The 20,400-nt window shown below is 34.6% G+C and overlaps 3 protein-coding genes across 5 annotated transcripts; all 3 read right to left on the minus strand.

Annotated features, from left to right (window-relative positions):
- Positions 1-267: 267 nt before the first annotated feature.
- Positions 268-6,907, minus strand: LOC131627519 (kinesin-like protein KIN-14I). Of its 2 annotated transcripts, XM_058898364.1 has the most exons (17): positions 6,324-6,907; positions 6,049-6,215; positions 5,610-5,753; positions 5,225-5,482; positions 4,917-4,988; positions 4,729-4,800; positions 4,393-4,587; positions 4,053-4,230; positions 3,785-3,958; positions 3,466-3,572; positions 3,179-3,359; positions 2,926-3,085; positions 2,280-2,533; positions 2,027-2,190; positions 1,742-1,921; positions 1,016-1,455; positions 268-707 (listed from the first exon to the last, which is right to left on the minus strand). In XM_058898364.1, exons 1-17 carry the CDS (start codon positions 6,451-6,453, stop codon positions 590-592), a joined length of 2,994 nt encoding a protein of 997 aa, XP_058754347.1. In that variant the 5' UTR covers positions 6,454-6,907; the 3' UTR covers positions 268-589. The 2 variants fall into 2 exon arrangements, with proteins under 2 accessions (XP_058754347.1, XP_058754348.1); XM_058898365.1 differs by lacking the exons at positions 6,049-6,215; positions 6,324-6,907 and having other exon boundaries at positions 5,591-5,712.
- Positions 6,908-7,933: 1,026 nt separating this feature from the next.
- On the minus strand, positions 7,934-10,758 carry LOC131627520 (protein DEHYDRATION-INDUCED 19 homolog 3-like). Of its 2 annotated transcripts, XM_058898366.1 has the most exons (5): positions 10,514-10,758; positions 10,069-10,211; positions 9,567-9,646; positions 9,078-9,332; positions 7,934-8,358 (listed from the first exon to the last, which is right to left on the minus strand). In XM_058898366.1, exons 1-5 carry the CDS (start codon positions 10,590-10,592, stop codon positions 8,250-8,252), a joined length of 666 nt encoding a protein of 221 aa, XP_058754349.1. In that variant the 5' UTR covers positions 10,593-10,758; the 3' UTR covers positions 7,934-8,249. The 2 variants fall into 2 exon arrangements, with proteins under 2 accessions (XP_058754349.1, XP_058754350.1); XM_058898367.1 differs by lacking the exon at positions 9,567-9,646 and having other exon boundaries at positions 9,078-9,328.
- A 4,840-nt stretch (positions 10,759-15,598) lies between these two features.
- On the minus strand, positions 15,599-18,881 carry LOC131627513 (uncharacterized). The gene is made up of 4 exons (XM_058898358.1): positions 17,859-18,881; positions 16,717-17,781; positions 15,954-16,649; positions 15,599-15,875 (listed from the first exon to the last, which is right to left on the minus strand). Exons 1-4 carry the CDS (start codon positions 18,795-18,797, stop codon positions 15,663-15,665), a joined length of 2,913 nt encoding a protein of 970 aa, XP_058754341.1. The 5' UTR covers positions 18,798-18,881; the 3' UTR covers positions 15,599-15,662.
- Positions 18,882-20,400: the final 1,519 nt, after the last annotated feature.

Raw genomic sequence — 20,400 nt, forward strand, 5'->3', positions numbered from 1 at the left:
TTTGTTTCAAAAAATGGAATTTAAATTTCACAGTGAAATTTTTTTGGGTTGATAAAGCTGTGAAATTATTTATTCAATATAACTTATCTATGACAAAATGATTTACAGAAACTAATTTATGCATAGCCTATACTATATACTTACAATTTGTAAAATTAATTATGTACTTGCACGATTTTTTTCCTATTCACAACTTTTTCATATAACTCCGCACAGTCTGAAGGTACTGCAGTCTGCAGAGAACAGTCAATAAATACATGGGGAGCATAAAAACAACACTATCACTTTTCCATTACTCCCCTTACTTTTCTTGTTCTAGTGCAGCAGAGGATAGGACACTAAAAACTAAGTTGGATTTTCCTCTTCTCCTTTTGTACAAAAATTATGTCCCTATAAACAGATTGATATGGGGTGGCATCTCATGATCACACTATAAAACAGAGGCAACTATTTCACTGTCCCTCTAATGATGAAAAATTAAAACCCTTATCATTTCTCTTTACAACTAAATTATAGATATATACAAAAATTGTTAAGGCAGTGGGGAAATAAAATAGGAAGCTTGTCCCTGGCCCCTGGAGCAGCTATCTCACTTGGCATTTCCACTTCTTCTTTTAGCAGAAACTGAACCTGAATGCTTTCTTGGTTGACTAACTAATGTAGGTTGTTTCCTTGGCGATGAAGGAGTCAACGACGGGAGCATACTCCTTATCCACATTGAAAAGTTATAGGAAACGAAATACAAGTTAGTTAATTAGTTAGTTCGTTAATAATAATAATAATGAATTTAGTTTTGATACAATGTCAAACTAAAAACTGTTTATAGATCACAATCACTGATAAGTGTGACTTTAGTAGTAGTTATGATTAAAAGTCAAGCCTTTTTAGTGATATGGCGATTACGATTGATTGAGAGTATAAAAAAACTTTACACTGATTGTGTATGTGAATCCAATGCTCTAATAATATGATCCTTGAAAAGAACACAAGCAACATGAACTGCAGCAAATAATACCTGGTTTCGAAGTTCTTTGCTTGTTTGAGATGAACTGATTTCTTTGGTCTAGACACTAATGCATTGGAGATGGCGGTTGTTTTGGATGAATGAGATTGCCAACTCATGTCTGATTCTGAACATTCACTAGTTGCTAACTCAAGCTCATCATAGTCATTTGTGGGTGTGGTGGCCACCTCCATACATATTTTTGAAGGGTCTGAAAGATATGAGGGACTTAACAATGGAGAATGTTTGCTTTCTATTTCCGACTGTCCAGTGAGGCTATCATCAGTTGTGAAGCTCTTATCCCTATTCATACTTCTACAAGAAACTGATTCTCTGTCATCCTCATTTCCATGTACCCCAGCATGTGGATGTGGCCATGTAGGTAAATTCATATATATGTCTTCAGGATCAAGGCTTTGTATTTTCAGCTTGGATGCAGCCTTTTTAGGGTCCTACAGAACCAAATCATTTTTATGAATATGTATTATACTATTGACATATTAGCTGCTGGAGATTGGAAACTATGTATTATGAGATCATTCTCTTGTATATCTGCTTCTAAGATGTTTAACATTAGTAGTAGTGAATTTCAAATTTTAGATATGTTTAAATCAACTTGCAATCATAATATTAAGGACAGTTTTTTGAAAGAAAAGAAAATACATATTTTCTTTTTAAAAGTTAGCTAAAACAAATATTCAATAAATGAATTTTTGGAGTCGTGTTTAATTATGTTACCTCGATGCTATTAGAATCATCTCTTGGTAACTTACGAGCTCCGGAAGTCCAACTAGTTGGGGCAAGGAAAGACAATTGAGATGTTGACCTTGTCATGTCAGTGATGCTATTTGCAGGATGTTTAAAGTTATCCAACTCTCCATCCTTCATCCTTGCTAATGTGGCCTGTAGACTAGCAATCTGGAATAGAAGACGATAGAGACAATCAATGACGAAAGTGCACGATTTGCACGTACAGAGACTCGTGGTTCAATTCAGAGAAAAAAAAAGGTAAGAAGAAAGAACCTGTTCCTTCAGCTCTTTCACTTCGCTGCTACTTTTATTAACCCTTGCGGCACCAAGTTCAACAGTTGAGACCCTTTCAGCAAACTTAAGTGTACTAATAGTTTCTCCAAGAGCTTCAGGCTCCGGGCTAATATGAACAAACATGAGTGTCTTTGCTTGGCCTCCTGATAAGTATATGCAAATACATAGACAGAATTCAGCTACATAATAGCTAACATAAGAAACAATACCAAAAGAAAGGATATGAACATACCAAGAGAGTCCTGAAGCAACTGAGTAAGTTTACTGTTTCGGTAAGGAACGTGTGGTTGCTTTTGGGCAAGGGAAGCAATTACATCTCCTAAAGCGGAAAGCGACTTGTTAATATGTTGAGCCTCCTTTAGCCTATCTCCTATGACCTCAGATTTATCAACCCTCTCACTTCCAGCCAAATCAACTAGGTGGATACATCCACGTAGACTATTTCCTGACGTAAGCTCTCTTCCTTGAACATGAACTGTCAAGCAGCTGCAATTAGCACGTCACACGCTAGTACCGATTAATAAATTTATAGGAAAACGTATATGATAAACAAGATACCAAAGTATGTAATAGTCTAGCGCAGTGAGATACTAGTTTTTCTATTAAAGGATATACATAACACGGGAAAAAGTACAAGGTTTAAAATTTGAGCTTAATGAACATGCACAAAGGATCAATCGCATTTCACCAAACATCACAACAAATATCAATATCTGCATAGCTATTAGACTGTTAAGACTTTGAAGAGTTAACTGAGACTATTTTTCTTTTGATTTATTTTGGCACAGCTAGAAAAGCCTCGCTGATCAGCTTGATTAAGAAAAAAAATCAGTGCTGTAAGTTGAAGAATTTAAGAGATGAATTTGATCTGCACACACCTATGAGAACGACTACTTTGATTGTTCATCGCAGTAGCACTAACTGCCCGATTCCTTTGCCCCAAGTTCATCAAATTTAAGACATCGGCTGTGGATGAAACAGGAACAAGGTTTGCATCTGGCACATTAATACCATTATGGGAGCTGTTGCGAATTTCTAATGTATGCAAGTGTTAATGGATCACAGACAGTAGCTAGAGAATCATTAATTTAAAAAATTAGTTAGTAGTGTTGGTAAATTAACAAAAAGGATATCTTTTATTAGAAGCATCAATCATTAGCAGGTCTCTCACTTGCTCATTGTATATCTCAAGCATTTGGACAGAGATATCATAGTGAATTGTGTCTTTCCGTTGTTCTGAAAGATTGAAAAGATCCCTCAAAGCGCGGTAGTTGACACCAACTGTGTCCTCGCTAATATTGTCTGGTCCAGACTACATCAACACATAAGAAGCACTAAAGGAATTATAACAATTTGTACAATTTAGAAAGTGAAAACAGAGAGGGGGCAGCATTATTGTCTGATTCTCTTAGTCTTACCATGGTGTGTGTTTTTCCTGAGCCTGTCTGGCCATAGGCAAATATACAAACATTGAATCCATCCAAAACTGAACGAATCAGAGGTTGTATATCTGAGAAAACCTCCACTGCATGTAAAACATAAAGAGAATCAATCGTCCATGAACCAAACATGAGAAGTCTAAGCGTCAAACTCCATTGAAATAATATGTGTTGTTATGCATAGACTTAGAATGGCAAAAACATCCATAAGATTGTAAATTGTGGGTCATTTTAATTTCTATGTAGAATATTTGGCAACACAAAGTAACCTTTGGATTAAAAGGACAACAGAACCTACCTTGAGTTGCAGAAGGACCAAACACTTTGTTAAAAGTAAATATCTTCTTCGCCTCTTTTCCATTCTTAGAAGGCATTATGAGTGAAAGACTTTCTTCTTCTACATTACCAACAATGCCACGATTGTTTGGTTGCCCTTTTAAGGGGCGAACTCTACAGTACACTCTAATATTTCCTACAAACAAGTAAAAATGTTTTACTATCTAGTCTCATTCAGAAAACTAAGAAGGAAATTAATTATCAGACACTGAAAACAAATTGGGTTTCACCTTTCAAGTCCTGCATCTGATTGTATAACTTGCGGTTTTCTTCTAGAACTTTCTGATATCCTGAAGCAGAAGAAGCTAAGCTATTCAGATGCTTAGCTAGATAGACGAAATCCTCCCTGTATTTTTTATGTAGACAGTGCATTCCTTCTTTTGTTTGATGAACAATCATTTTCAATTCCTGAAGATTGTCAATATCAAATTCGTCACTTAATCATTTACATTCCTGAATTAATCTAGCTTTAGTAAGTTCCTTATACACCATCATTTCATCCCATACTCATGCAGTATGCAACTTGAGTTACTGCATATATTGCTTTACGACTTTACGTGCATGAGTTACCTGGATGTTTTCATTTTGCCTTTGAATTATGTTTTGGCAGTTTTGATGCTTCAAAAGCTGGCTACTTGATTCTTCACTGCCATTGTGCTTCACACCATCTACATCATCATTTTTTACCTCTTCATCACCATCAACAACTTTTAAATTTGAATTCAATGCTTTAGATGGTGCCTTATCTTCTCGGGGTGTTATAGACTGTCATCATAAAAATTGTAATGAAATTTAGCAAGACATATAGATCAAATTTTGGGTGTGTGTGTATGTGAATGCATGCAAAACACACCCACAGGGGAATTTTATTTTAAACAGTTTCACTGATATGAGGTTGGAACACACTGTTTGTTGCTGTATGGTGAGCACGCGACTTTCAAACTCCTCCATGACTTTACTAAGCAGAGATTCCATTATCTGACAAAAGACATTAATTAACTCTTTAGTGATGAGCAAATTCTAAAAAATCTCTTCCAAGAGGTGCTATACAACATATATATACAGTGTAGTTGATGATAAGCAATAATCCTTACAATTGGAATTTCTTCTTGCTTCTTATCATGCAAAATTTCACGAATTAGTGAATACACTGAAGGAATAGAACTCTGCAGATATCAATCCAAAAAGTTATTCAGATAGATATGGACATATAGTACACTCACTCAGAACAAATGTTTTAAAAACCCAATCCCACATTGAACCAGTAAGACTTCCAAGTCATGGTTCAAATAGATAGTGTCCGCTCACGGTTCAAGTTCAACTAGTTGAACCGTTAGATTCGGTTTGATTATCAAATAATTGCTAGTCTAAAAAAAACCAAAAATGATCATTAACTAATTACCCCTTCACTGGGATCAGGCAGTACAGCATCAATGTTAAAAGAGTGATCACCCGGCGAACTATCTTTGTCGCCTATTGACTTAGCTCTTGACAAAGACCTCGTAAATGGTTCTGAGCGTTTCCTCACAACTGGTTTCTCAAAGCTACGTGGTTTGGGATTCCCACCATATTTCCACAATCCATTTTTACCTCCCATTTTCCATTCACTATACGATTGAAGTGCTAAAACACAATTCACTATCCTCGAACATTGCCCTCCCTGAAAAAAGAAATAAAACATCTTTAAGCAGAATAAAATTACATCACAACAACGATAATAATGTTGCAATAATTTCAAAGTACCAAAACTTCATGAACTCTATCGCACTTAAACTGTAATAGCGCACCTCCTCCAAATCAGAAGCTTCAAATGTTGGAAGCCCCATCTCCTCCACAGTTACTAGAAAATTCCTTACATTTTCAAAGTATTGATAAACAGACAGCGCTGCCCCATCAGGAATGTTATCAATGTCACTCGGGGCTTCAACTACCTAACAATACATACACAATGATTATCACACAAACCAATGACTAAGATAATCTATAAAGCACCAACAAACACACAGATACCAGACACAAGAAGTAATTAAACCTATATGTATCGGACACCGGTCATGTTAAACATTTCAAAGATTGTGGATTATACTATTCAATGCAATTCCATCAGATTCCGCCAAAGTATGATTATGCATATACTCTTAATCATTCAAGGCAAGTATAATTGCAAAATCATGAGATTTTACTATTAAAATCGGGATTCTAATTCCGATGCTCGGATATATATACCTTGGGAACAGCTCCAGGTTGAATTTTGTTGAGAGCATTGCAAAGGATAATGCCACTTCGCAATGCAATTCTGAAATCTTGTTCAGAAGGTTCATCCACCATCTCTTTTCCTCCGACGTTTCCAACTGTATTTCGCAGCCAAGTAGCTGCTCCATTCCTTCTTGAAGCTACAATTCAACAACACAGCATACACAAAGTACTATCTATGTTACTAACAACGGAATTGAATGAAAACATTGCGAAAGAATCGAAGAATGAAGAAATGCGATACTTACAAGCTTCTTGAGCTTTTCTTGTAGCCAAATTGATATCGCTTAAACTACTTCCATGTTTTTGAATAACGTCTTCAACAACGGATACAAGTGAGAATGGCAAAGCTGGCTCTGGCTCTGGCTCTGTCGCCATTACTCGGCCTCAACAATTCAACACTTTCGAAAAACGAAAATCCGAATCGATTTATGAGAAAATAAACGATTAAATGTTGGGAAGATTCAATCAAACACCGTTCGTAACAATTCAAAAATATTATTATTTTGTAATTAAATGCTCATGAGAATGAGAAAAATAATGATGAAGATGCAGACATTAGGATTCTGAGAGAGCCTTTCTTTCTGTATGAATCAAGAAGAAAGAAAGGCGAAGAAAGAAAGAAAGTGAAGAGAAAGAAAATGGTTTTTTGAAAGTTTTTTCTTTCTTTCTCTCTCAGTTTCCCTCGGTTATTTTTTTCCCTCTAGTTTTGTTGTTTCTAATAGGGTTAAATAAGTTTTTGGTCCTTATAAATATTGCAGTTTCATTTTTAGTCCCTCCCTGCCTTTAGGCAACGGTTTTAGCTGGTTTTGACAACGGTTTTCTTGTAAAAACCGTTGCCTAAAGGCAGTGAGGGACTAAAAATGAAAATTGGAATATTTATAGGGACCAAAAACTTATTTAACCCTTTCTAATATTGACGTGAAAAAGCTGCACCGAACCTGATTCCGAGCCTTTCGCTCACTCGCTCGGTGGTTTATATTTAAAACATTTCATAGTTTAGAATATGTAATTACTTGGTTTATTTGGTAACTTAATCTATATCTATGGTTGTACTTGGTAAAATAAATTATCAACTAACTTATAGTTAAAAGTTGACTGATGATCATTTTTAAATATACATTTTGTTGGTATTAAATTGTAAGATATTATTATTAAAATAATAATAACTTTTATCAAGGTTGTTTGGATTAGTTTATCCATACTTATCTACATACATATATTTTATAATTACTGTTGAGAGAATATATATATATATAAACATTTGATGACATTTTATACAAAAATAGTTTAATATTGTTTAATCATTTACTACATAAATAACTTGTGTAAAAATTTATATATAAGTGTTTATATTGATTGATATACCTTTGTTCTGCAAATGGTAGCTTCACGTTAGAACGAGACACTCGCAAAGGTAGTACTCTTTCTTCTTGTTTGTTTATTTGCTATAGTTTTGTTTGGATTGATGCATAAAGAAGCTCAGAGTAACAAAACCCTTGACGCTCAACTGGCATGCAATGAGTGACATTCAGGAATAACAGAACCCTTGACATTAAAATGGTAATGAGTGCTCATAAAATCACCCATCTTTTGTTCGCTAATGATAGTCTCTCCTTTCTAAGAGCTAATCATAAGGAAGATGGGTCTCTTACTCGGTCCTTCACATGTTTTAAATTTCATTTATTTACACGAAAGCCTGTTTAAACAGCTTATATACCGCTTATGATATAAGTGCTTATCAAAATAGACGCTTATGAATAAACTTGCATAAATTATTTTAATAATAAAAGATAATAAATGCCCATCATGCAAAGATAATACCGTTATACCTAAAATTTTCTCATTATACCAGACATGAAATTTTCATCTCTTGAGATTTCTAGTATGTTTATTTTGTACAAGACAGAAGCATAAGGCAAACATAAGTTGTGGCCAGAAAGGAACTTTATCTATTTCTTTAAGCCTTACCATCTTATATTAAGGATGCCATATGAAACACTCGAGCTACAAACATCAGTACACATACAACATAGATTACATTAATTTACTACTCTTTATTATTCCACTCGGAATACATACATAGACAACTTCAGTAAACAAACTATATAGATTGTAGATTGCATCTGTGAATTAGCCCGCCACTGAAGCATTACATCTTGATGGATTTCTTTTCATAAATCGTCATCAAGTATGGTGGACATCAACAGTCCTTGAATAAATTCACATCTTTTCGTCTTCTCCTCCTTATCTTTAACTGACATGGTTGGTGTCTCCACATGGCTGAACAGAAAAGGTAGACTTGTTAGATACCAGGAGACAATAGAACCCATACCATTGTGTAATATTGTTCGAAAACTGTGCCCTTAGCAAGGAACAAGACATTGTTTGCAACAAGGCACTAAATTGATCGGACATGTGAAAGGTTACAAATGCAAAAACATTAATGACAAAATAATCAGGAAAAAAATATTTATTCAGAGCAAATAAATTACTCAATTGAATAAGTTGGAAGCCATAAGCCTTTAACAAAATTCAGATAAATTAAACATGCCATCATCACACAGTTGGTACTGATAGTGTGAAAACAAGTCTCTTAAAGTCTGTTAAGTTTGAGGAAATGTTTTCTTTTCTCATCTTGTTTTCACTTTGAATTGGAAAACTGTCAAATGTCTTCACTTTTTCCTGTTTTCAAACATTTGTTCCAGAAACAATGAATAAAGCTTTTCAGGACTCTAGTGTGAGAGAAATGATAAGTAGGAAGAAAACCATAACAATGAATACAATCTATCTAGTATAAAAATACTGCAATAGTAGAATAAAACCTACCAATTTATTGAAATTTTCATTTACGTATAAACAATAGTATTCTCGCATGAAAAACAAGAGATGGGCACAGTATCACATATCAACTCATTTAGGAAGACTTGGCAATATTGAGCAGAATTCAGAGAAGTGGGGAGATTAATCTGTTACGGAACTTGAAAATTGAAAAGAAATACCTTTTTGGTACAGTCTCATCCGAGCCTTTCTTGGATGATCTTGTCTCCGTATGTGTGTGAGACTGAGAACTCATAGATTCATTACTTAAAGGCGATATGAATGAAGACAGCAGCGGATCAGGTGCTGCATTAGACGAGGACACTATACATTGAGACCCACCAAAAAGGGATTGCAAATTTCCTTCTCTCAGCTCCTTCCTCAATAAAGAAAGTGTTGAATAAGATCCACCTTTCCGTGATTTCCTCTTGCGCTGCATGTATTCCCTAGTTAAGGAATTCAGCCAAGTAATAGGGTATGGTTTGAACTTTAAACATAAAAATCAATTTATATTAATTTTGATCAACCTTAAAATAAGTAAAACTTTATGGGAACATGTTCCATATTGTAAAAAACATGTTAAACTAAATGCTAAAAAATCTGCAATTTTCATGTTAAAAATTATTTAAGAATTGGCAGAAGTGAATAGAACTTGAGGAGAAAAAAAGGATATCTTAAATATATTTCCATGTTGTAAGGTTATGTGAGCAACCATATCAACCCCCACCCTCAATGCACAAACTGGACATACCTGCATGCAGAAATGTTGTAATCCATAAAAACTATTGATTTCTCTAACTACAAAAAAAAAAAAAACATACAACTTTTTTTCCAATGTAAGCATCATAACATAATATTGATTTCATCTATATGAAATAAACAGGGAAAGACAATTCCTGAGTTGGGCCTGTCCATACAGAGCTTTGCTTTAAATGGACCCCCCCCCCCCCCCCCCCCCCCCCCCCCCCCTCTAGTGGATGGTGGAATTGACTCTCTTGAACTAGTTGATCGCAAGTTCGGATACCAAGCTTTCAAAAAAAAACAGGGAAAGACATGTAGGCTCTGCACTACTTAAGCATCTCTTAGCCAATACTGAAAACCTTGTCAGCTGTTTGAAAAAAAAATAACAGAAGAGAGAAGACAAACAAACAAACAAAAAGTGGTCATACATACCCCGTTTTTTGCTTCCATTGGATGCTCTTCATCAATATGGCAGCACAATCCAACAATATCAAAATACTCCGAACAAAACGGACACAGAAACTCTTCCCTTATATCTTCTTCCACATCGTTTTCATCAAAACCCATGAACATATCTACATTCACACAACCTCAAATCATTAAGCACAAACACTTATACAGAAACAAACCTTCCGATTAAAAAAAAAGCTTCTATTAAGTAAAGCCCTATAATTTACAACTCCACTAATAACAGATCCCAATTATCACTACTTCCAAATTCATATAATTTCATTTCTATATTCCCGGTAACAACCAAAGCACATAAACAACTTCAAAAAACAATAACCATCAGCTGAAAACAGCTTCCAAACATAATCCAAAATCGAATTTCAATTTTCGAAATTGGGGGAAAACGCGAAAGGGGGAGAAGACGGACCTGATCGAGATTGAAGAGCGGCTTGATAGCGTCTGGATGCGGAAGAGAGACGAGCAGTCCAAGAGGAATCGGCGTCCATGATTTGATTTGCGATGTGAAAGGATTAGGGTTTTGGATTTGGTAGAGGAAGTGAGACAGTGAGAGAGAAGGAAGGAACAAACAACCACAGGAAGAAGAAGAAGAAGAATGTGATCGCGAATTTTTCACCTTACCAACAAAGGGTAAAAGTGACCAATGTATTTGTCTTCCTCCATTCATTTTATTTTCTTTTTTTGATTATTTATTTAATTTAATCTTTTGTTTTTTGGATTTTACACGTCATTGTTCGGAAATGTCCAAAAGTTCAAGCTGGAAAGACGAGTGAGGAATAGGGTCATAAATAAATAGGGAGTCAATTTGTCAATTTTTGTGAAATGCTGCTACAAAGGTTTTAGTAATATCTTTTTGTTTTTGTTTTTGGAAAATGATGTGTACTAGCTGACACTTCTTTTAATTATATGTGCTCTTTAATTAATTATTACTATAAGATAAGATTCTTTTTAAATTTTTATTTGTCATTTAAAATTGAATTATCTACGTGTTTGATATATTTGTTAATTTTGTTCAATTTTTTTTTTAACTTTTAATTTCTCTAAATAGTAAAAAATGTTTAACAAAATTAATTGAGACATTGTGATAGAGAGACACGTTGGTCGTAAAAAAAAGAAAAAGACACGTGGGTTTTGAGGTTGTTCAAAAGGATTCTTCGAAATAAATGAGACAAAGTGTGTTGTGATTAAGAGACATATTGAAAATTGTAGGAATTAAAGGTTGATTATCACCGATGATATCAATGTTCTACACTTAAACAAAACGATGATCGGAGAGGTCGAATTGGTGTGACACTGCGGTGGTCCAAGATTTTGATGTGGTAGAGGGGGTTAATTTGCAAGGTTAGTATTTTGGGCCGACCATATCGACCATGGCTAACCACTCTGAGGGAATAGTAATCCTTCTAGAATCTTCTCAGTACACGAGAATTCCCTTCATGAAGATAACAAAGATCTCCACTGCAAGTGGATCAAACGGAAACTAATATCGAGTTTGCTATTTACTCTCTACTATACATAGAGAATGCGTCAAATTCAGGTACATGTTTCAAACATTATTTTAATTCGCTCTTCTCTCTCACATACTGATTTGAGCGTTGGAGTGCTAACATTGCATGTCGGACCCTTGTCCACTGCGCCAGAAGCTCAGATCCGCCATCACTTTTGACCCTCACTCAATTTTCTGGTTCTATAACGAAACAGTGGCAGTGTTTGTGGGAATTGACTTCTGATTCCTGCATTTTCCATAATTTCATGTTCTCCCTCCAATTCATAGTTCATAATCTTCTCAACTCACTGAATCAAGAGCAATCAAGATCGAACACGAAGATTTGTCGTGTTTGATTCAATTGAATATCATTTCAAATTCAACTCCTTAAATCTCCAGATCTCTAGTTCCTACGATTCAGAGTAATGGTTAGATCCATAGTTATTCATTCAGTTGCTCGAGAAGATGTTGTCCATGCAGTAGCTTAAGCAGCGATCAATCAACCACCTCTTTCTCCACCTCCTCGGCAAAACGTCACGAATCTAGAAGACGTGGTTTTGTTGTATCAAATTTGATCCAAAATCCTCAAATAGTTGGATCTATCAAATTGCCTCTGGTTGCACATCAAATTATGCCTCTAACTACACAACCAGAAGTCTTGTTTGGTTTACAATACTACAAGTAAACCTTGGATTGGAAGGCGCTAACAAGTTGTTGAATAGCGTGTACAATATTGTTCACCAATAACATCTTTAAATTAAAAGAAATATATATTTCTTTGTAAGATATGATTCAACTCCTTACAACTATATTTATATATATATATATATATATATATATATATATATATATATATATATATATATATATATATATATATATATAAAGTCTCAATTATAGAGTTGGCGAAATAAAAAAGAGCATGATATTTTTTACCTTCGGCTTATTGAGTTTGAGCACTATATTTTACAGAGTAGTCTTTGGTATTAAATATCAAAGAACAAAAACATAAAAGTGATGGAGAAAGAAGCATGGAACCATAATGGTAGGTGGAAGTCGCCCCCTAATGATATGGTACGGACGGGGCTAGCAAAAATAATAGTCAAGCTAGGTATGGAGGAATTATTCGAGAAGCGGTGGGTAAATGGTTTGGTGGTTTTTCCAAATATCGAGAGCAATGTAGTGCTTTCATTGCATAATTATGAGTTTATTTTAAGGGCTGAAGCTTACTAAGGCTTCAGAGATGAGAAAGGTGGAACTTACGGTGTGTTTGGTTGTGAAGAGAAAATGAAAAGAGAGAAAAAGATGAGAAAGAGTGTGAAAAGAGAGAAATAGAAGAGAAATAGAGTTGATTTGATGTGTTGATTGGTATAAGAAAAAGAAAGAAAAAATAGAGAAGAAAAAAGTGTTAGATATTATTAAAAATACTAACTACCTTAAATTAACTTGATTAAATTAATAGATAATTTTAATCTATTTTATATTAATTCAAATAATTAGATTAAATTTATCTATAATTAATTAATTATTAAACTGTAGTAGAATTATTTACAGTGATAGTTTTTTTGAAAAAATATCATGAAATGTTTAACTAAAGCACGATGAAATGTTTTAAAACAATTGGTATTAATTTGAATGAAATAATGGCAATATTGGAAAGTTAAAATATATTAAATATATCCTTTTTTTTATAGACAAGATTGATTGATTAAGAATGAGGTGAGTACTAGGGGTACACACAACCCATTACAAACACAAGAAGAAAAAAACAATAAGTTAATACATTTTAAGAACTTCTAAAGGTGCTTGAAACCAATAGAACAAAGAATGAATCTACTTAATTTTGCACCAATTGCCAACCAAATCCAAGAAACCAATTTGATGTTTGTAATAACTTCATCTAAGACAATGTTAATATTATTGAAGATGAAGTTGTTTATTGAATTCCAAATCGACCATACCGTTGTTAACCAAATTATCCTCTTTCTCCATACTTTTTTCGCATCATAGAGGAGAATTAAAAAGTTGGTGGGTCTCATATTTTTGGTCTCTCTCCCCTACTTCTTCCCTAACCCAAGCAGTAGAAATTGTTTTTTTCTCTTCTCTTTATCACTCGTCAACTTCTCTCGTATGTATTTCTATCAAAACAAGCAGACCCTTAACATTTATTCTACTTTTGTTGCGAAAATTTTGGAAGATGGTAGGTCCAATAATGTGAATGGTTTCGCTCTACTCAGAAAAATTCGTGAGTTTATGGAAGAATATGAGAGCTTCCAAGTCTTTCATGTGTATAGAGAAACAAATATATGTGTTGATGCTCTTGCAAATATTGTTTGTTCATTAAAGCATTCTTGTATCTACATTGATATACCTGTTATCTTGCAGGAGTATGTGTGTTCGCTAATAGTTTGGGCGTTTACTCCTTTGGTGATGTGCCTTTGTAGTTCTTTCCTTTTTGGACTTAGGGACTCTTTATCAATAAAAAAAATCACATATTTTAAGTCGCGAATTACTTATTTTACTTTTATATCCCTATATTATTTGAAAAATATTTATCTATCTATAATGGATTCTATCATTTCTCAAAATCATTTATAGTGTTTGGATGAAATATTTTAATGAGGAAAAATAATTTTTGGAGAGAATTTAAAATGACTAGATCAAAATTTATTGTTTGGATAAAAAACATGGAGAATTGTTAAAATGATGTAAATTTATAAGATATTTTATTCAAGTTAAATTTAAAAATTTCAAATGACACCAAAAAGTAAAGAATTTGAAATTGCTTCATTATATAAATGTTAAATTGTTTATTATTAATTTGGGTTAAATAAGTTTTTGGTCCCTATAAAATTACCAAATTTCGTTTTAAGTCCCTCTAAAATTTTCCTTCAAATTTTAGTCCCTACAAAATATTCCGTCTAAAGAAATGGTCCCTGACGTTAAAAGCCACTAACGGCTGCTGATGTGTCAAGACAGGTGGAATTTTTTTAAACCATTTTTTAATTGTTTTAATCCAGCGTGTTATTAAAGGGACAACACAGTGTCATTCCTTTGCAAATCCTTTGCCCTAATTCCTCTTCTTCATCTTCTGCCTCCATTGTTCCTCTTCTTCTTTTGCCCTACTTCCTATATCAGTGTCACTTTGTGCTTCTTCTTCGTTCATTCCTTCAAGTTATTCTTCGTCCATCGTGACCTATGTCGTCTGTTTCAGTGAAATCGCGATTTGGTGGTAGGTTTTGTGGGTGTCAAGCTCGGATGGTGATGTATCAATGTAACAATGGAGCAAATAAGGGGAGGTTGTTTTGGAGATGTCCTTACTGGAAGAATGCTGATACTTGTAATCTATTCATATGGGCTGAAGATGTTGGTGAAAAATCTGGAAATGAAGATCTTACCATTAGGAATTCAGAGTTTGATGTCATGGAATCTGTGGGATATATGAAGTCATTGTATGAGGATGCAAGGAAGAAGAACAAGAACTTAAAGGCCAAGTTGAAAATATTGGAATATCATGGAAAAATAAAGATGTTGGTTCTTGTTGTGTCCTGTATGATTAATTTGTATTTTGTGTTCAAGTGTAATTACTGAGTTGTTTAGGCTTGTGAAATAATGTAGTCTGGTTATGTTTGGTTATGTTTGGATTTTATGTTTGGAAAAATATTGTAGTTTGGTTATGTTCATTGTTTGATGTATTTGTTTGATGTTCTTGTTTGATGTTCTGGTTTAATGAAATACAATGTAGTTCTTGTTTCAATTTTGTTTGTTATGATACACATAAATGAAAAACCAAAGCAACTGATAAAATGGTTCATAATACCAAAGCAACTGATACAAAACCAAAGCAACTGATAAAAACCAAAGCAACTGATAAAAACCAAAGCAACTGATAAAACCAAAGCTCTTAGATTCAGTACAAAACAAAAGAGATACATCCAAAAGTGGTTCATAATACATCTTCATAATACAGCTTAGATTCAGTTCAACACAAAAGAGATACTTCCAAAAGTGGTTCATCATACATCACACAAATGTTTCAAAGTAAATAACAAAACAGTAGGACAATTATGGATCACTGAGTCATGCTCTTTTGGATGTCAGCCCATGGCTTGCTCCCACTAGCACTGCTCACAGTAGTGTCTTCATCAGGAATTTCAAGTGGATCATTTTGATCCCTTCCAGGCCCCGGTATATTTTTTGCCTTCAAAGTCCTTAGCCTATCACTCTTTCTAATTGGAGATGCAGCAAGATTGGACTTTTTCCTTGGTGATATCATTACCTTTACCTGTTAAGACAAAAAACAGTTAACAATGGTTTATAAACACAGCATGCCAAGGTACATCAATGTTTGTTACAAACTTACAGGGTCACTCATAGTTGACATAGTTGGCTTGTTGGCAGCTTTGGACACCTTTGGAGCAATGGATGGTTTGACAGTTTTTGGAACCTTGGGGCATTTCCCAATAAAGGTCTTGGGACCAGGTCTTTTACTCTTGACAGGACTAGTATCAATTCTCAATGGTGCAATGTCAAGTATTTCCTCATCATCTAACAAGGCCTCCAATTCATCAGGATCAATTCCACAATACCTTTTCATTGCCTCAGCTGAACTGACAGTGTTTTGTGAATGAGGCACATCTTCATTGGTATGAGGCACATCATTAGCAGGCACATCTTCATTGGTATGAGGCACACCATTAGCTTGATTCTCACTTACAGCTTCATTGGTATGAGGCACATCATTAGCAGGCACATCATTAGCAGGCACATCATTAGATTGCACATCATTAATTTGCACACCTTCAGCTTGATTCTCATTGCTATGAGGCACATCTTCAGCTTGATTCTCATTGCTATGAGGCACATCTCCAGCTTGCACATCTTCAGCCTGATTCTCACTTACAGCTTCATGTTGTGGCACATCATTAGTTTGCACAGAAGCCTTTGACTTCTTTGATTTCCCTCCTACATTTGCAGTAGACTTTGACTTCTTTGATTTCCCTCCTATATTTGCAGTAGACTTTGACTTCTTTGATTTCCCTCCTATTTGCACAGAAGCCTGCAACCAATGTAATTGTAAGAAAATCAACCAAAATAACTGTAACCAATTTAGTTCAATTACTTACCCTTTTTTTGACTCCAGAAGTTCCCACATTAGGTGTTTGGCTTCCTTGGGTGGGTGCAACACCTGTTGGTACATCTGTTGGTACATCTCTTGATACATCTCTTGGTACATCTCTTGGTACTTCACCAACAATAACTGCTAGCTGTTTGTTTTTCTTACAAGTCCTTTTGTTATGTCCATATTCAAAGCAAATCTTGCACCTATGACTTGTGTTAGTCCTTTGCCACCTTGTTTGACTTTCTTCATCAGCCTCTCTTCTTCTCAATTTCTTTGGTCTGCCAGGGCCTCTCTTATAACTAGGTGGCAAGATTTCAGGGTCAGTGGTCTTTGGCCATTTGTTTTGGCCATTAATAGGACTGATAACTTCATTGTAACATGTTACATAGGTAGACTTATGATAACACTTGTGTACATAGTTAATGGGGTTATCTACCTTCCTATGAATGGCTGCAACAGCATGTCTACATGGGATCCCTACCAAGTCCCAAAAATTACAAGAACATGTATGTTTTGCCAAGTCCACAACAAAACTATCTGTGAACATTACATGAGTAACCTGAAATGTTAATCTACCTGCATAAGTGGGCAGCCAACTAGCACTTTTTTCTATCTCCCTATCTAACCTTCTAAGTGGCTTAGACATAATCACTCCTTTGTAATTCTCTACCTTCTCCCTAAGAGTGGCAAACCTACCCATTAGATAGTTCCTAATCCATTCAAACATGGTTAGTATAGGTTTATCCCTTTGCATCAAAATAGTAGCATTAAAAGATTCACTTAGGTTGTTCATAAGAACATCACACTTAGAGTAGAAGGGAAAGGCATGCTTACACCACTTATTCTTGGGAATAGCATTCATCCATTCATAGGCATCTGGATTTGCCTCTTTAATTTGATTCATCTTAGCCTCATGGTCTTCAAAATAGGTTGCCTTTGCTGCAGCCATTATTAGATCTCTATAGAGTGTACCACCCCCAAACTTCTTCTTGAAGTTAGCATACAAATGTCTTAAGCAAAACCTGTGCTCAAATTCAGGATAGTCTTCCTCAAATACATTCACCAATCCCTGCATATAAAGACCTAAGTTAATACTTAAAATCACATATAATCACATATAAGGAAATAAAGATTAACAAATAACACCTTTTGCTGATCAGAAATGAAGCAACACCTATTATCAGAACCTATGTCTTCAAGAAGCAACCTCATAAACCAGCTCCAAGAGTCTCTACACTCAGTCTCCACAACACCAAAGGCAAGTGGAAGATACTGATCATTAGCATCCCTACTGACAGCTATCAACAATATTCCACCATATTTGTTCTTTAAGTGACAACCATCCAATCCTATGAAAGGTCTACAACCATTCTTGAATGCTCTCTTTGTACCATCAAAGCACATGTAGCACCTTTCAAACTTAGGTGGCAAACCAGAAATGTTCAACTTAAATGTATTACCTATACATGCCCTTCTCAATTCAGCTCCATATGACCATAACATAGTGTACTGCTTGGCTGAGTCACCTTCAACAACCCTTCTAGCTATTTGCCTTGCTTTGAAAGCCCTACATCCAGTAATTTCTGTGGCAAACCTCAATCTAACATCAGAAACAATCTCATTCAATTTCATACCTGAATTGTTCTTCAACTTGTCCACAATTATTCTAGACACCCAATCAGCATTAGCATTCTTGTTGAAGAACTTCCTTCCACATTTGTGCTTCTGAATTAAAGTCTTAATCCTGAATGATTCAGTTCTCAACACTCTACTGCATAAAACAGTGTAACCACATTGTTGTTTATCCTTACAAATAACCCTGCACCTTTCCCCATCATTCTTGGCAAACTTAACTTCCCTCCCATTCAACACATTGTGTTCCAGTACAGCCTTTTTAAATTGCTTCAGAGATGAAAATTCCATTCCAACCTTGAACTTAAATTCCTTTCTAAGTTTTTCATCATCCCTAAACTTTACCATTGAAGGCCTACCACCATCACTATCATCATCTGCCCCACTATCAAGCTCATCTGTTAAGTAGTCATCATCAATTATGTGTTCCCTTTCCATCTCTGCTGTCATCATTCCTGTATGTATACCACCTGCACCACTTTCTGTTCCACCTGCACCATTTTCTATTCCACCTGCACCATCTTCTACTCCACCTGCACCATCTTCCACTCCACCTGCACCAGAATTATTGATCTCTTCACCTACATCTTCATCATTATCATTCATCCTCTCCTCTTCACTATCTTCAAAATGTATGCCATCCAAAGAGTCTTCACTTGATTCACTATCTTCACTATCTTCTGAATTAACATTGTCTTTTGGCTCAGTATATATCTCAATATCAGACTTTGTTTCCTCAGCACACATAGCTAACAATGTTGCATCCTCATCATTAACAAGTGGTTTTAGATCATTTTCAAGTGAGCCATGTTCGGACTTCCACCACATTTTCACATCTTCCTTTATAAATGAAGCATCCAAAGACTTAAGTAAATCACATGCTTCAAAATATGACCAGAAATCTGGGTCCTGACCAGCTATAGCAAAAACATCGCCCCCTTCATATGATACCCCTTCATCTCTTACAAATTTGCCATTGGTAAAAAAGACAACCTTAAATAACCCCATTCCCTACACATTTCAATGGTATATCAGACAAAAATAGAACCCTAAATACTGCATGCAAGGAACGCACAACCCTAAACAAGTTTCAAGACAGAAATGTCGCAATTATTAAACAATAGAATCAGAAAGTGGGACTTACCTTGTCGTTTTTTGGGACCGGAGCAGGAGCAGGAGTTGTCGTTGTTGGGACCACTTGAGTGAAAGGGACAAGAATGGATGAGAGAAGAGGGACCACGATGAAGATTAGAGAAAGAGGAGGGACCAGAAGAAGAAGATCATCTTAAAGATAAGGCTGGATTAAAACAATTAAAAAATGGTTTAAAAAAATTCCACCTGTCTTGACACATCAGCAGCCGTTAGTGGCTTTTAACGTCAGGGACCATTTCTTTAGACGGAATATTTTGTAGGGACTGAAATTTGAAGGAAAATTTTAGAGGGACTTAAAACGAAATTTGGTAATTTTATAGGGACCAAAAACTTATTTAACCCTATTAATTTTTGAAAGTTTGCAAAATGGTTCTTATATTTTATAAAAATTACAAATTTGGTATCAAAATTTTCAAAAAATTACAAATAAATCCCTAATAATTTTTAAAATTTATAAATTGGCCCCTTAAAATTTTCAAAAATTACAAATTGATCCCTATTTTTCTTATTTTAAATTTGGTTCAATTTTTTTAAAATTTTATGAAAATGACCCAAAAGTTTAACATGAATCATTTAATACTTCATTCAAACAAAAGAATTTAAAAATGAATAAATTTCAATTAAATCATTTGAATTACTTAAAATATTGAATTATTTATAAATTTTTAATTACTTCATCCAAACACACACTCTTAGTGTACCTTTAAAATAAAATGTTAGTAAAAACTATAGCAGCATTTAATTATTTCATTGCTCTTTGTGATTTTTGTTTTTTCTTCTCTTAAAAAACATTTAAATTTTTTGATTCACATCTATTTTTAAAAATGAATTCATTACAAACAGGTACTTACTTCTTTTTTTCGTAGAAAGGAAATAATGCTATAGGAAAATATAATATTTCTTG

The sequence above is a fragment of the Vicia villosa genome, unplaced genomic scaffold (genome assembly GCF_029867415.1).
Source record: "Vicia villosa cultivar HV-30 ecotype Madison, WI unplaced genomic scaffold, Vvil1.0 ctg.000365F_1_1_3, whole genome shotgun sequence".
Classification (NCBI taxonomy): domain Eukaryota; kingdom Viridiplantae; phylum Streptophyta; class Magnoliopsida; order Fabales; family Fabaceae; genus Vicia; species Vicia villosa.